Raw genomic sequence first — 13826 nt, 5'->3', positions numbered from 1 at the left:
CTTTGCCCTCCAGATGTTGTTGGATTACAAGCTGCAGCAGCCCCACCTGGCACAGCCATCTAGTCCAAAAACATCTTGAGGGCACCAGGACGGTGAAGGCAGAACAAAAGCAAGGATTTGTTTTTCCCTTTGTATCCCTGGATAGTTCTGCATGCCATAAAGCAGGTATAGGGGCACCAGGCCATTTACAGGGCTGACTTTGTGATGTACAATTTAAGGTGCAAGATAGAAGCATGTCCCTGAATACTGCCTTGTCCAGCGTTCTACTGATTTTCCTGAATCTAAACAGCTTCCTGATAGCATGAGCTCCTGCCTGAGTCTCTGGTTGTTGTTGTTGTTGTTAATGTCCTATCAGTGACAGCTCCCCAACAATAAAATAAATGCATAAGTAGACTGTCTTTTCCTCTAAGGAACACAAGGCATAGTACTTGGGGCTTTTCCTTTGGGGGGGAAGTGAGATATAAATTTAATAAATCAATAAATAAAATGAGTAAAAATATTGTAATGACCTGATAGAGCATAACTGGCCCAATGCCACCCTGAAAATTGGATGGCTTGGTGTGGATTTGATTTTTGTACACTGTATACTGAATCCAGTATTCTGTATGCTTCCCTGCACTGGTGCTCAAGTCTCCTTGGTGTGAAAATAATCAGGGGGGCATGTTTGCCATTGGTCGCTGTGCTGCTGCACTGTTGCTTGTGCATCCATCCCATCCAAGAATCAAGTCAGCTTGTTGATCCCAAGTCTAGTTAGATGCCGCCGCCCCCTGCATTTTCAGTCTTGCTACAGCTGTTCCCTTCCCCCCATTTCCACACACAGGTCCCCTCCGGAGAGCAAACAGCAGAAGGTGCTCAACGCTGCCATCCTGCAGTTATCTAGGAGCATCAAAGAGCTGCAGGATGAGAACCGGAAGCTGAAAGCAGACCTAGAGCACGCGATGAGCAGCTCCCCTGCCTCCGGCAGAGCAAAGAGTAAGTTTCTCAAGAATACCGTTTTGATTCTGTTGTGTAAAAGAGGAGTGGGTTGCAGTGCTGTGGTCCTCATGCTGTGCCCCCCCCCCCCGGTCCCTGCAAGTGGAAGCATCTGGGCATGCGAAATCTTCAACCCCCAGGGAGAATCTGTCATGAGCTGCTATGGCTAAAACTGGGAGCCGCTCAGCTCTTTGGCATGGCTGCCTTGTGTGATGAGTCACCAGGATTGTAGTCTGGAGGGTTAGGTCAAGTGTTGTCTGTCCAGACTGGCTATTATGACATATATTATTATTTTTATTATTATTATTATCATCATCATCATCACCACCACCACCACCACCACCACCACCACTATCCCGCCTTTTCCCTTATGGGACTCAAGGCAGCTTACAAGAACCACTAACAACATAGAGAAAAGAAATCATTCAAAAACAATGAAACATTGATAGAATTAAAACTACATAAATATATTAAAAGAGCTGTTGAAAACATACAGATCATTACAGTAATAACAGCACAGCATCATCCCTTTCATTGAAAGCAGTCAGTTGCCAAAAAGCCTCTTGGAACAAGAAAGGTCTTCACCTGCTGGCGGAAGGACAGCAGGGAGGGAGCCAGTCTAGCTTCTCTAGGGAAGGAGTTCGAGAATCTGGGAGCAACTAGCAAGAAGGCCAAATCCTGCATCCCACCAAACATGCCTGTGAGGGTGGTGGGTGGGAAGGTCTCAGAGCCTGGGCAGGTTCGTACAAGGGAATACGGTCTTTCAAGTAGACTTTTAGGGAGAAAGAACAAAAAAAAGGCTCTGTTTGGACTCAGACTTTGCCTGGGCACTTCCAGTTTTCCTGGCTCTGGTGCGTTTTCCTTATTTGACTCCTGGTTATGTCCTTAAGGGACGCGGGTGGTGCTGTGGTCTAAACCACTGAGCCTTGGACTTGCTGATCAAAAGGTTGGCGGTTCAAATCCCCGTGACTGGGTGAGCTCCCCTTGCTTGGTCCCAGCTCCTGCCAACCTAGCAGTTTGAAAGCATACCAGTGCAAGTAGATAAACAGGTACTTCTCCAGCGGGAAGGTATATGACGTTTCTGTGCACTCTTGTGGTGTCAGTGTTCCATTGTGCCAGAAGCATCTTAGTCCTGCTGGCCACATGGCCCAGAAAAACTGTGGAGCAGACAAACGCCAGCTCCCTCGGCCTGTAAAGTGAGATGAGCTCCGCAGCCCCAGAGTCGTTTGCGACTGGACTTAACTGTCCGGGGCCCCTTTACCTTTACCTATGTCCTTAAGAGCTTGGCTGCTGGGACAGGGCAAAGGACCATCTAGTCCAGTGGCCAACCAGATGCCTATTGGAAATGGCCAAGCAGGCCCTGGGGGCAGCAGCCACACTCTCCCCATCTGCCAATCCCAGTAACAGGCATTCAGTGGCATCCTGTCTGTGCCAGTGGAGGTAAAATCTTGCCATCGTGGCTAGTAGCCATTGACAGCCTTATCCCCAAGCAATTTGCCTAATTCTCTTTTGAGGCCATGCAAGTTCGCAGCCATCACTACCTCTTGGGGGAGCAAATTCCTTGGTTAAACTATGTGCTGTGTGAAGAAGCACTTTCCTTTCACCAGTCCTGAATCTTCCAGCATTCCCTTTTATGGGATGGCCTCGGGTTACAGCATTAATAATACGGTGGTGCTCCGCAAGACGAATGCCTCGCAAGACGGAAAACTCGCTAGATGAAAGAGTTTTCCGTTTTGGAGGTGCTTCACAAAACGAATCTCCTATGGGCTTGCTTCGCAAGACGAAAATGTCTTGCGAGTTCCTGCGGGTTTTTTCCCCTTTCCCCCCTTTTTCTAAGCCGCTAAGCCGCTTATCAGCTGATCCGATAAGCTGATAAGCAGCTAAAAGCCGCTAATAGCGCTAATCCTCTAATCCGTCAATGGGCTTGCTTCGCAAGACGAAAAAACCGCTAGACGAAGAGAATCACAGAACGGATTCTTTTCGTCTTGCGAGGCACCACTGTAATGATAATAATAATAATTTTTATTTATACCCCGCCCTCACCAGCCAAGGCCGGGCTCAGGGCGGCTAACAAGCGATAATAAAAACAAGTTGAATGAATACAACTTAAAACCAAGATTAAAATACAACATTAAAATATTGAAACATTTAAATATTAAAATGCAGCCTCATCACAGGAGGAGAGGGGGGGGGAAAGAAAAATGAAAGAGGGGGAGGGAATCAAATTGGCTCCAAGCCAAAGGCCAGGCGGAACAACTCTGTCTTACAGGCCCTGCGAAAATAAATCAGATCCTGCAGGGCCCTGGTCTCAAGAGGCAGAGCGTTCCACCAGGCCAGAGCCAGTGCTGAAAAGGCCCTGGCTCTGGTTGAAGCTAATCTGACTTCCTTAGGGCCCGGGACCTCTAGGGTGTTGCTATTTATGGACCTTGAGGCTCTCTGTGGGGCATTACGAGGGAGAAAAACTTCTCAGGGCCCACTCTTTCTCTGCCAGGCAGTATCTCATAGCCCTGTATCACACATCCCCACCCACTTTACACTGAAGAAGTCATGTCCTTCAGCATCGACTTCTGACTCTCTGTTCTTGGCTCTGTCCTGATGGCTGCTTACAGCTCTGAGCAAATTGGAGCATAATTGACCAGATTGTTCTTACGTAGGGTGGATGGGAGTGCAAACAGGAACATAGGAAAACAAGCTTTTGTGGAGCCAGAAATAATCAGGGCAACCAGGGAGCAGACAAAGGCAGTTTAATGGGCTGCCACCTCTAGCACTAGCCAAAGGAAGTGAGCAGAAGACCCACACGCTCCTTTGGCTCCTACCCAACCCTCAGTGCAGGCTGATGCCTTGCTTTCCTTCTCCCATCTCAAAAACTATTTCCTGCCAAAGCGGATGCACTACCAAAGACAGCTGCCTTAATAGCTGCCAATACACTCTCTGGTATTTTGTCCATTTTTGCACCGGGGGCATGTCGCTCCCTCGCCCCACCTGAGCTCCAACAAGAGGCAGCTTGATTGGATGTCAAAACATCTCAAGATTAATCTGCTGCTCCGGCTTTTATAAATAGCGTCTCTCGGATGCCCTGCAGCTCTGTGGGCCTCTCCTTTCGGGGATTTGTGTCTCTCGCAATCTGACTTCCACTTTGAAAACCTTGTTAACTTTCCTCCAGATTACACTGAGTGGAGCAGACAGAGGCTGGTTCGGCGGATTTCAAGGCTGGAGAAAGTGAGTGATGGGAGCCCGATCGCTATCTTAGCGCTGCTGGGAAAGAAACAGTTGCAGTTGCTGAACCCCTTTGTCCATTTGCTTCAGTCTATTGCAAAGAGACTATACCCAAGGAACTTGCTTATATAGGTGTTTGTGTGTGAGAAAGAAATGCCGATTGGCGTATTTTTAGGATGTGAGCATTACCATTACCGAGCAGTTGTTCGGGGGTCACTGGGCATCTTCGTTGAATAGACTACGTAGGACAAGGCTGAGAAACTCAAGGGACGCATCCCCTTTTGCACAACCTCCTGGGAGCCGCATGCCAGCAGTGAACCTGGCCAGGTGCAGAGGCGGCCACAGCAAGAGATGCATCTCTTACCTACACTTAAGCCACGTAAAAGCAAGAGAGAAGCATTTTCCATCCAGGCAACCAAGAGGCATCATCACACATCCCCAGGCAGGCAGACGAGGAGGGCATAGTATAGGGCTGGTGTGGGAGGTGGCCTGAGAAGATGGGGCACGATTTGGGGAGAGTCTCCAGGGCTGGGTGGAAAGGCCTAGACATTTCCTGACCCCCTGGTGCAGAGTAAGCACTTGGATTAGTTCCAAAATCACAAAAGTTCTTTGTAGAAAGTGCTTATGGTGGTGATGATTTGAGAGGAGAGTCTAGCTTATAAGCAGCTTCAGTTGTCAACCCACTCTTAGCCACAGAAACTGCTTGAATCTCTAGACCAGCCTTTCTCAACCTTCCTTGGGTCCCCAGATGTTGCTGGACTACAACTCCCATCATTCCTAGCCAAGCATGGCCAGTGGGAGTTGTAGTCCAACAATACCTGGGGACCTAAGGTTGAGAATGGCTGTTCTGGAGTGTTGAGCTGGTGGTTGCCACTGGTTGAATGTTCTACGACCACAGATGATTTCTGCACACCAGGGCAGGGTTTTGTGTGCCCCTAGATCAGTAGACTGCTATAATGTGCCTCACTCTTTTCCCTTTCCATATTTCCAGAAAATGGATGAGATGCAGAATGGTAGGCTTTCAGAAACTAGCACTTCATCGTTGCTCACCCAGTTGGGTCAATCAGCTGCTGAGGAAGGGGACCCTCCAGAAGAATGTGAGCGTCTTCGTAGACTAGTGAACAAGCTGAAAGGCCAGAAGGACGTCCTTCAGAACCAACTGGCTGCTAAAGAGTTACGTCTCTAGATAGCGCAGCTGCCTTTGGTTGCAATCTTGGGTGGTACAGTCATATGTATGTGAATATCTTTTGGTGCTCTATGCAAGAATCTTTCTGCATTTTTAATTTGGCCATTTCCCCCAGTTAAAATTAAAAAGTGCTTTAAAAAAATCCAGGCCCTAAGAATGCTGCAAATTTGCACAGCAAATATGTGCAAAAGCCAGATTTGACAGCAAATACCTGAAGTTGTAAGTGTGTTTGTTTATTTAAAAATATTTGTAGCCTGCCCTATACAGTATATCATATTGATCTCAGGAGCAGGGTACACAAATGCAGGTTATAAACAACAATTTCATTGTTATGCAGAGCAGATAATGCTAAAAACCGCACAACGACAAAGTGGTTTCTTATTACCATTTTCATCTGCACAATCAATGAATCATAAACGCCTGCAAGAACGACCACGTCTTGATCTGGTGCCAGAAGTAAAACAAAAGTGGCGCCAGACGTGCCTTCCTTACTCACAGGATGATTGTCGTTCCTCCTCCACTACCTTGACAAGTTGGTGGAGCCTGTGACCCTGCAGAGTCGGACCCACTAGGAGTTGCAAAAGAGACTTGGCAGGAGTTGCGCAAGAGCATGACTTCACAGCAAATGTGACTCTGGCCCAGAAGCGCTGTCAGCAGAGCTGGCAAAATGTTCCCATTTCGGCACAGTCAAGGCTGTTGACCTGTTAGCACCACGTCCTTTCGTTGTCAATTTTTTGGTAAATCCCTGAGGTTGTTGAGCTGTTACCCCCATCTTCTTTCTTGCAAGACTCTGCTGGCGAGTTAGAGGTTTGTGGCTAGGTGGTGGCCGTGCACCCTCACTTTGAACATGGGACTGAATGTAGCAGGATTTGTTCCCTCCCTCTGCTTTGAGGATCAGAGCAGTTGCCCTGCCTGGTTTTGTTTCAGGGGTCCTTCTGCAAGTTACTCCAACCTTCCCCAATCTCCTGCTGTGTTGGAAGATTCACAAGATCCAAGTGGTGTGCCTCAGGATCCATTCATGAGGTTGCACGTGCTACTTCCTTGGTGCGCCCCTCCAAAAGTAGACACCCCAAACAACTCCTTGCATTGTGTGCTCTGTAGAGGCGCCTGCAGGTTTCAGAGTTCTGTGGAACTGGAAACTCTGTGCAAATGATTTGTTTTGTACTTCTGCAGGGAAGAAATCCAGAAGCTGACAGAGAAGGTGGGAGAACTGGAGGGAAACCAAGAAGCAAACTGTAGGCTGGCTGGAATTGATGCCACAGAACCGCCCAACCAGGTAAAAAAACCACAGTTCGATATGTTTGGTACAGCAGGTCACCTAATATTAATTGACTTCTGTTGAAACTTCTGTGCAGGCTGCTTGGCATGGATTTCAGAGATTGCATCCCTTCTAAACCCTTCCTCCAGCCAAGTATTGGATTTTATGTTTATGGGTATGAAAGAAAGGCGGGGGGAGCCTTTTATATTCTTACTCTAGGTGGCTAAAGGAGAATGATGTATGACCTCCTAATAGCTAAGGCTGGCTGGGAGGAAATGTGTAGCTTAGGGATGTGAGTGGAGACAGAACACTTAATTGCTGGTAACTTGGCTGGGAAATCTCTGTCCTCACTTGTTCCTACACTGATTTGTTAATAGCAGGAAAGTCCTCTGTACTGAAAGGCAACGCCATCTTTTTGCCTTGGCTCTCACAGTGCTTGGAATTGGCAGTTATTCTCTCTTTCTCTCCATCTACTCCTTCCTCTTCTCCCCCACTAACCCTCTCATTGTCCCAATCCTTTCTGTCTCTTCTGCGCTTACCATATTGTGTTCCTTCAGTTCTTTGCCACATTCTTCCTCCATGTTTCCATGATTTCTTTTCCATCATTCGTTTGTTGATCCTTCCAATTTCTTGCTTCTTGCCTATGTCTCTACCCTTCCCCCCTTCATTCTTACAAACTAACTGCTGTTCCTGGTTTAGACATAATGAGAAGCTGCAACAAGTTTAAGCCAGGAAGCAGGTGCTTTCATATCTTCTCATGCCTGCATCAGAGGAGGAGGGTGGAAGGAGCGAGCATGCAAGCCCAAGACTCAAGCAAGCTCATTTATGAAACACTACACCTGTTGCTCGGTCCCTGCTCCTGCCCACCTAGCAGTTCGAAAGCACGAAGTGCAAGTAGATCAATAGGTAACGCTCCGGCGGGAAGGTAAACGGCGTTTCCGTGTGCTGCTCTGGTTCGCCAGAAGCGGCTTAGTCATGCTGGCCACATGACCCGGAAGCTGTACGCTGGCTCCCTCGGCCAATAAAGCGAGATGAGCGCCGCAACCCCAGAGTCGGTCACGACTGGACCTAACAGTCAGGGGTCCCTTTACCTTTACACCAGGGATGCCGAACCTCCCCTTATAGGCCTAATTGGGGCTGTAAGGCTATTTCAGCTAAGCCATCCCCACCTGCCAGGTAAAGGCTTGACCTGGATCCTGCCCACCTGTCAGTTGACCAGCAGGATGTGTGAGAGGAATGATCTGGCCCAACAGCTGGAACCATTTCCCACCCCTCCATCAAACTATGGCTTAGTGTTGCATCTGAACAGAAAGAGCCATGTGTGTCCAAACAGATACATACTAATTCTTAGTCACTGCGGAAGAGCACAGCTGAGGGAGAGTCCTCCTTCGGCACTGCTCCATATTTTTTGTGGACCCCCAACTCCTGGACCATTAAGAATAGAGAGTAGGCTCCAAAGAAGGCGTCTCCCTCAGTGCGTGACTCAGAACTACCATTCAACTAGGAACAAACAGTTCTTTCTATATAATTCAAACATTTCCTGAATAGTAGTCAAGTGAACTGGTCAGCATGCCAACCTTTTATCTTCACTTCTCTGAGAGGTTTATGGGGCTTTTTAAGGTTTTGTGTGGACGTGGCTAGCGCTGTGGTCTAAACCACTGAGCCTCTTGGGCTTGCCGATTGGAAGGTTGGCGGTTCAAATCCCCACGACGGGGTGAGCTCCTGTTGCTCAGTCCCTGCTCCTGCCAACCTAGCAGTTCGAAAGCACATCAAAGTGCAAGTAGATAAATAGGTACCGCTCCGGCAGGAAGGTAAACGGTGTTTCTGTGTGCTGCTCTGGTTTCGCCAGAAGTGGCTTAGTCATGCTGGCCACATGGCCCGGAAAAACTGTCTGTGGACAGTAAAGCGAGATGAGCGCCACAACCCCAGAGTCGTTCGCAACTGGACTTAACTGTCAGGGGTCATTTACCTTTTTAAGGTTTTGTGTGCGTGTGTGTATTACAACAAAAACATTTGTTTTTTGCAGCGCTGGCACAAGCAGTTGAGTGTATTACAACAAAAACGTGTGTGTATTACACACGTGTGTATTACAACAAAAACGTTTTGTGTTTTTTTTTGCAGTGCTGGCACAAGCAGTTGCTCATTGGTGCTAGCATTCCATTCTTCCAAGCTGTCCCTTTGACAGCAGCAATCACCATTCCTCTGGATTTCTGCTTCTCCATTCATACTTTCTCCAATGTTATTTTAAGGGCCTGCAGAAATGTCAGCCCAGCTGGCGACCGTTGAATCCAGCATGCATGCTAAAGTTCAGAGGTTCAGATTTGGAGTGCTCACCTCCTTGCTCTCCTGAGCATCACAGAAAGGAACAAGCTGCTCGGGTCATCCAGAGACAATGGAAGGCCTACCACACCAAGGTGATGCTCTCTCAGCTGCAAAGGGAGGGGGAGGTATATTTTTGGAGCAGAAGAGTACAGAAATCGGAGGACGGGAGGAACCGGGATGATAGTTTGGCATGTGAGACTCTGCACCTCCTCACCACTCAAATGCCAGCATGCTTTCAAATCTATCCTTTTCCCTTTAAAAACAAAAGCCATCCACTCCTGATTTCTGTACTTGTACAGGGCAGTTGTTAAGGATGCTGGATATAGCGAATGGGCTTTAAATCATTATCAGAGCCTCACATTTTTCATGCAGAAGGTCCCACTCTCCATCTCTTGCCCTGACCTAGCCACTGATCCACGCGATGGTCACCTCCAGACTGGATTATTGTAACTCGCTCTACATGGAGCTGCCCTTGAGACTGACCCAGAAACTCCAGCGGGTGCAAAATGCCGCAGCGAGACTCCTTACGGGGTCCTCGCTGCAAGATCACATTCACCCGGTGCTATACCAGCTGCACTGGCTCCCGGTGGAGTACAGGATCAGGTTTAAGGTGCTGGTTTTAACCTTTAAAGCCCTATATGGCCTAGGACCCTCGTACCTACAGGACCGCCTCTTCTGGTATGTCCCACAGAGGACCTTACGGTCTTCAAACAAAAACATGTTGAAGGTCCCAGGCCACAGAGAGGTTAGGCTGGCCTCAACTAGAGCCAGGGCTTTTTCGGCTGTAGCTCCGATCTGGTGGAACACTCTGTCACAAGAGACTAGGGCCCTGCAGGACTTGACATCTTTCCGTAGGGCCTGCAAGACAGAGCTGTTCCACCAGGCCTTTGGCCAGGGCACAGCCTGACTCCCTCCTTTGGCAATCTTCACAGAACTCTAGCCCAATGGTTGCCATCAATTTGATTTGAATTAATTTTATAATGAAATGATTTTAGAATGTTGTATTATTTTATTGTTGTTAGCCACCCTGAGCCCGGCTTCAGCTGGGGAGGGCGGGATATAAATAAAAATTATTATTATTATTATTATTATTATTATTATTATTATTATTATCTACAAAGATGTCCTGGAGGAGAGGCAAACATTATACCCTTGTCTGAGACCGTGGAGAGCCACTGCCAGTCAGAGTTGGCCAGACATGGCTAGGTGGACTAGTGGCTTGACTCCACATAAGTCCTATGGTCATACATAACTGCTCAGATAATACCAAGGAATATGAATTACCCCGGGTGGGAATACAACTTGGACTTAATCTAAGATCAATATACGTTTAATCTCTTTTATTGTTGTATTTGTGCATTTCCTCACAAGCTGCTTTGGAACACATTGTTCGCAAAACCAAGGTATAAATAATTGTAGGGATATAAAACGCAAAATGTTTGATGAGCCTCTGAGCAGCAGGGGCATACACCAAATCAGAAGTAGAATGAACAAGTTTAGCTGAAGAGAATTTAAAAGGCTCCATTTCAGTCCAATGTTTATCCATTTCAGATTGACAGGACTGCACTGGACGAGGTGAGTAATGTGAACTCTTCTTAGTTGAATTGATTTTTTAAAAGTTAATCTAATGGTTGCAGGCCTACAAGTAATATTTTCAATTGCTTCTGTTCTCAGTCATTCAGGTCTTGTGCAGTTTTTCTGCAATTTGCATCACCTGGAAACATGACTCTGATGTTCATATCAGTGGCAAAGTCTAATGGGTAGTTGGAGACCCAAGACATTAATTGTAGCCAATGAAATGTTAGCTGCTGAGGTGTGATTTCATTCAGCAGATTTGACTGTATGTGAATTTCCAAATTAACTTGTGCATAAGTAGGTTTCTTTTATCTTTCATTGGCCAGGACCAACTTTTGAATTGGAGATCAGTAGTTCAGCTTGCCTTGTGATTGGCAGGAATACCTTTATAGAGCCAAGAAAACAGTCCTTTATAGAACACAATTTCTTCCTGGGGCTGTGCATGGAATGTGTAGCTGCCATCTTTCAAGGGACTTAACATCCATTCATTTTATTCTCTCCCCCTGCGCTCTCTCTCAGGCAGTTGTTGTGCTCCAGGCAGCTTTCAGGGGACACTTGGCTCGGCAGAAACTATTATCAATTAACGCACAAGGTCGAAACTCTCCCATCGTGCCTCGAACAGGACACAAGGCAACTATCAGGGCAAGTAGAGATGCAGCCGCAGCATGTTTTCCCCTGATATGCAGACGGTCTGCAGGGCAAAGGAACAGGATCCCAAGCCCTTTTGTTGTTGTTTAGTCATTTAGTCGTGTCCGACTCCTCGTGACCCCATGGACCAGAGCACACCAGGCACTCCTGTCTTCCGCTGCCTCCCGCAGTTTGGTCAAACTCATGTTAGTAGCTTCAAGAACATTGTCCCAAGCTTAGTCCTGCTATAATACTGGAACTTCGACGGTTGGCTTTGTTTGCTTCTTGTCTTTTAATAATAAAATCAAAACCACATGGATTTAGTTTAAAACAAATAGGAACAAATTTATCCCGTGTCTCTATCAAGCCAGTTTACTATTTTATTGTTGACATTTCCCCCCTTCCCCAGGAGGGCAAACTGGCCTTTTAACAGGAGAAGAGCCAAAGGTCTGGATCCGTCCAAAGGTCCATCTAGTCCAGCCCATGGCCAACCAGATGCTTCTAGGCAGCCCACAAACAGGACATAAAAGCCTTTTTTCCTCTCCCCCCCTCAGTTGCCCGGCAGCAGCCTGTATTCAGAGGGTAGATGACCTCTGAATTAGGCTGCGCCCAAATTGCTGTAGTTGCCCAGGACTTTAGAAACTACCAGCCATTAGAAGCTGTCAGAGACCATCTGAATTACGGGCTTCTAGCCATCAGTGCCCAATAAACTCCTTTTAAGTATAAACTGTTTCTAGACTTTTGTATAAGCATTGTGTATCCCTTCGCTTGACATAAGATGACAGCATTTCTGTTCCTTGGAAGTCGCTCTTTTATCCCATCCTTCTAAGGGCTGTTCTCCTTATGCCAATGTTTAACTTTTCCATTCTTTCCTTAACCAAAATCTATGGGTAAAAACATTTTTCCAGCATTATACAACAGATGGCTTTTCCGCTGCTAAAAAGTTAAAGCTAAACTCATTCTGATGTTTACTGTCAAGTGACCAACCAAATTTGTTGTTGAGATCTTGTTGTGAAACAAGCTTGAATAACGTCTGAATCTTCCTGCCAGCATTTCCTAATTTTGCTCTTGCATTATGCAGGAGGAGGACCAAATTAAGAAAATAATGTTTTGTTTATAAGTAGTTTGAACAAATAAAAATTAAAAAAAGAAAATAAGGTCCTTTTTATGAACTTGATTTGGCTGTTGCTTTTGGTTGATTGGCATTTTTGGCAGTGATCGATAACCATGGACAGAACTAGAATACAGTATGTGGTTGGGGGACCTAATATATTAATTTCTCTGCCCGCAAACATTATTTTTTTTAAAGTGAATGTTCAGTGTTGGGAAATTGCTGAATCCCTTCCATATTCAGCCAGCCTAGTGAAAGCTGTTGCTTCTCAACCCAGAGGTGTCTCATCTAAAGGCCAGAATATTTGATAGCCTGCATCCTTGCTCCTTTGTTCTCCCATATTTATATATCAACGATGCCAAATTTCTCATTGAGCAAGCGGTAAGAAGGCTGGAGCAACTTTGCATTGGCAGCCCCAGAAATCTACTGGCATTCCCAAACTACTACAGCTGAAAAGCAGGCCAGTTCTTTTTTCTTTCTGTTGACGGATAAGGAATGCTTTGAGGTCAGAAACAGCAGAATCTGTTCACTTGCCAATGGACATATTGAATGCCAACACCTTGTTCCTATTTGTGCTCCTAGAATTCACTTTCGTCTCGTGGGTCCAGCTCTTCACAAACAGCTGCTGATTACAAAGCAGAAGAAGATGCTGTGAGGCTTGTGCAGTCCGTTTTCAGGGCTCACACGGCAGGCACCCGTGAAGAAAGGTAAGCCAGGAGTGGCTTGTTCTAATGAGATTTGAGTTTCACAGATCTTGCTGTCAATGGCTTGAAGAACGTGAGCTGGAGCCCAGGTTGGGCCAAACAGTATAACAATATTTGCACCAGCAAAATGGAGCTGCAGGCGACGGGGCTAATGTTGACTTCTCCCATGCTGTTCAACTCTTCTGCTGTCTTCACCCTCTCCCCCGCCTTTGTATTTCCATTTAGTCTTCCACAGTCTAGCCCAGATGTCAGGCAACGTTGTTCCAGAACATCAAGCAGCTTGGCTGAAAAGGAAAACAAGAGCACATTAGCTTTTTTTCCCCTGAAGTGATTTAAAAGATTCTGAAGGTCCTTCATTTGCCCCACTAAGCTTTGGGTCAGAAATGGTTCCAAACAACTTTGGATCAGAAATGGTTTGTTTACCTGCACAAGGAATTCCAGGCTGTTTCCATCTTTTTTATGATTCCATGTGATCCTGCTGACAGCGTAGATCAGCCCTAACTGGCCTAGGTCCCAATCCCACATGTGCCCCACAATGATTTGTTGTGCTCCTTAGAGTAGGCAAGCCGGTCTCTGCTAACGGGAAATAATAGCAGCAAGCGTGTGAAAGGTTGAGCAATACCTTGAAGATTTCAAGTGCTGTATATATTCTGAATTTGTTAAGTAAGATACCTCATGGGGATGATCAAGCGAAAATCACTTATCTTTGTTTGAGTCTGAGAAATTCATGGCAGAGTTACAGGATTTGCTGTAGCTGCCCAAAAGCTGTGGTTTTTTTAGGGTAATATGGTGATTAGATTGGATGATTTTACTATAATGCCATGTTACACCTGCATCAACACAACCAGAGGCTTT

The 13826-nt window shown here is 46.5% G+C and overlaps 1 protein-coding gene across 1 annotated transcript in view; it reads left to right on the top strand.

Annotated features, from left to right (window-relative positions):
• The window catches only part of IQCE (IQ motif containing E), a 37969-nt gene that overhangs the window by 19403 nt on the left and 4740 nt on the right, over positions 1-13826 (top strand). Inside the window, exons 12-20 of the mRNA XM_082199989.1 lie at positions 821-972; positions 4136-4191; positions 5180-5361; positions 6548-6650; positions 8882-9257; positions 10326-10357; positions 10506-10529; positions 11049-11171; positions 12850-12974. Coding sequence (XP_082056115.1) covers positions 821-972; positions 4136-4191; positions 5180-5361; positions 6548-6650; positions 8882-9257; positions 10326-10357; positions 10506-10529; positions 11049-11171; positions 12850-12974 — 1173 coding nt within the window. The remainder of the gene's footprint in view (positions 1-820; positions 973-4135; positions 4192-5179; positions 5362-6547; positions 6651-8881; positions 9258-10325; positions 10358-10505; positions 10530-11048; positions 11172-12849; positions 12975-13826) is intronic.

This window comes from Podarcis vaucheri (genome assembly GCF_965113315.1).
Source record: "Podarcis vaucheri genome assembly, chromosome: 14".
Taxonomy (NCBI): Eukaryota; Metazoa; Chordata; class Lepidosauria; order Squamata; family Lacertidae; genus Podarcis; species Podarcis vaucheri.
Note: the sequence above shows the minus strand (reverse complement) of the source record. Positions and strands in the feature narration are given on the sequence as shown.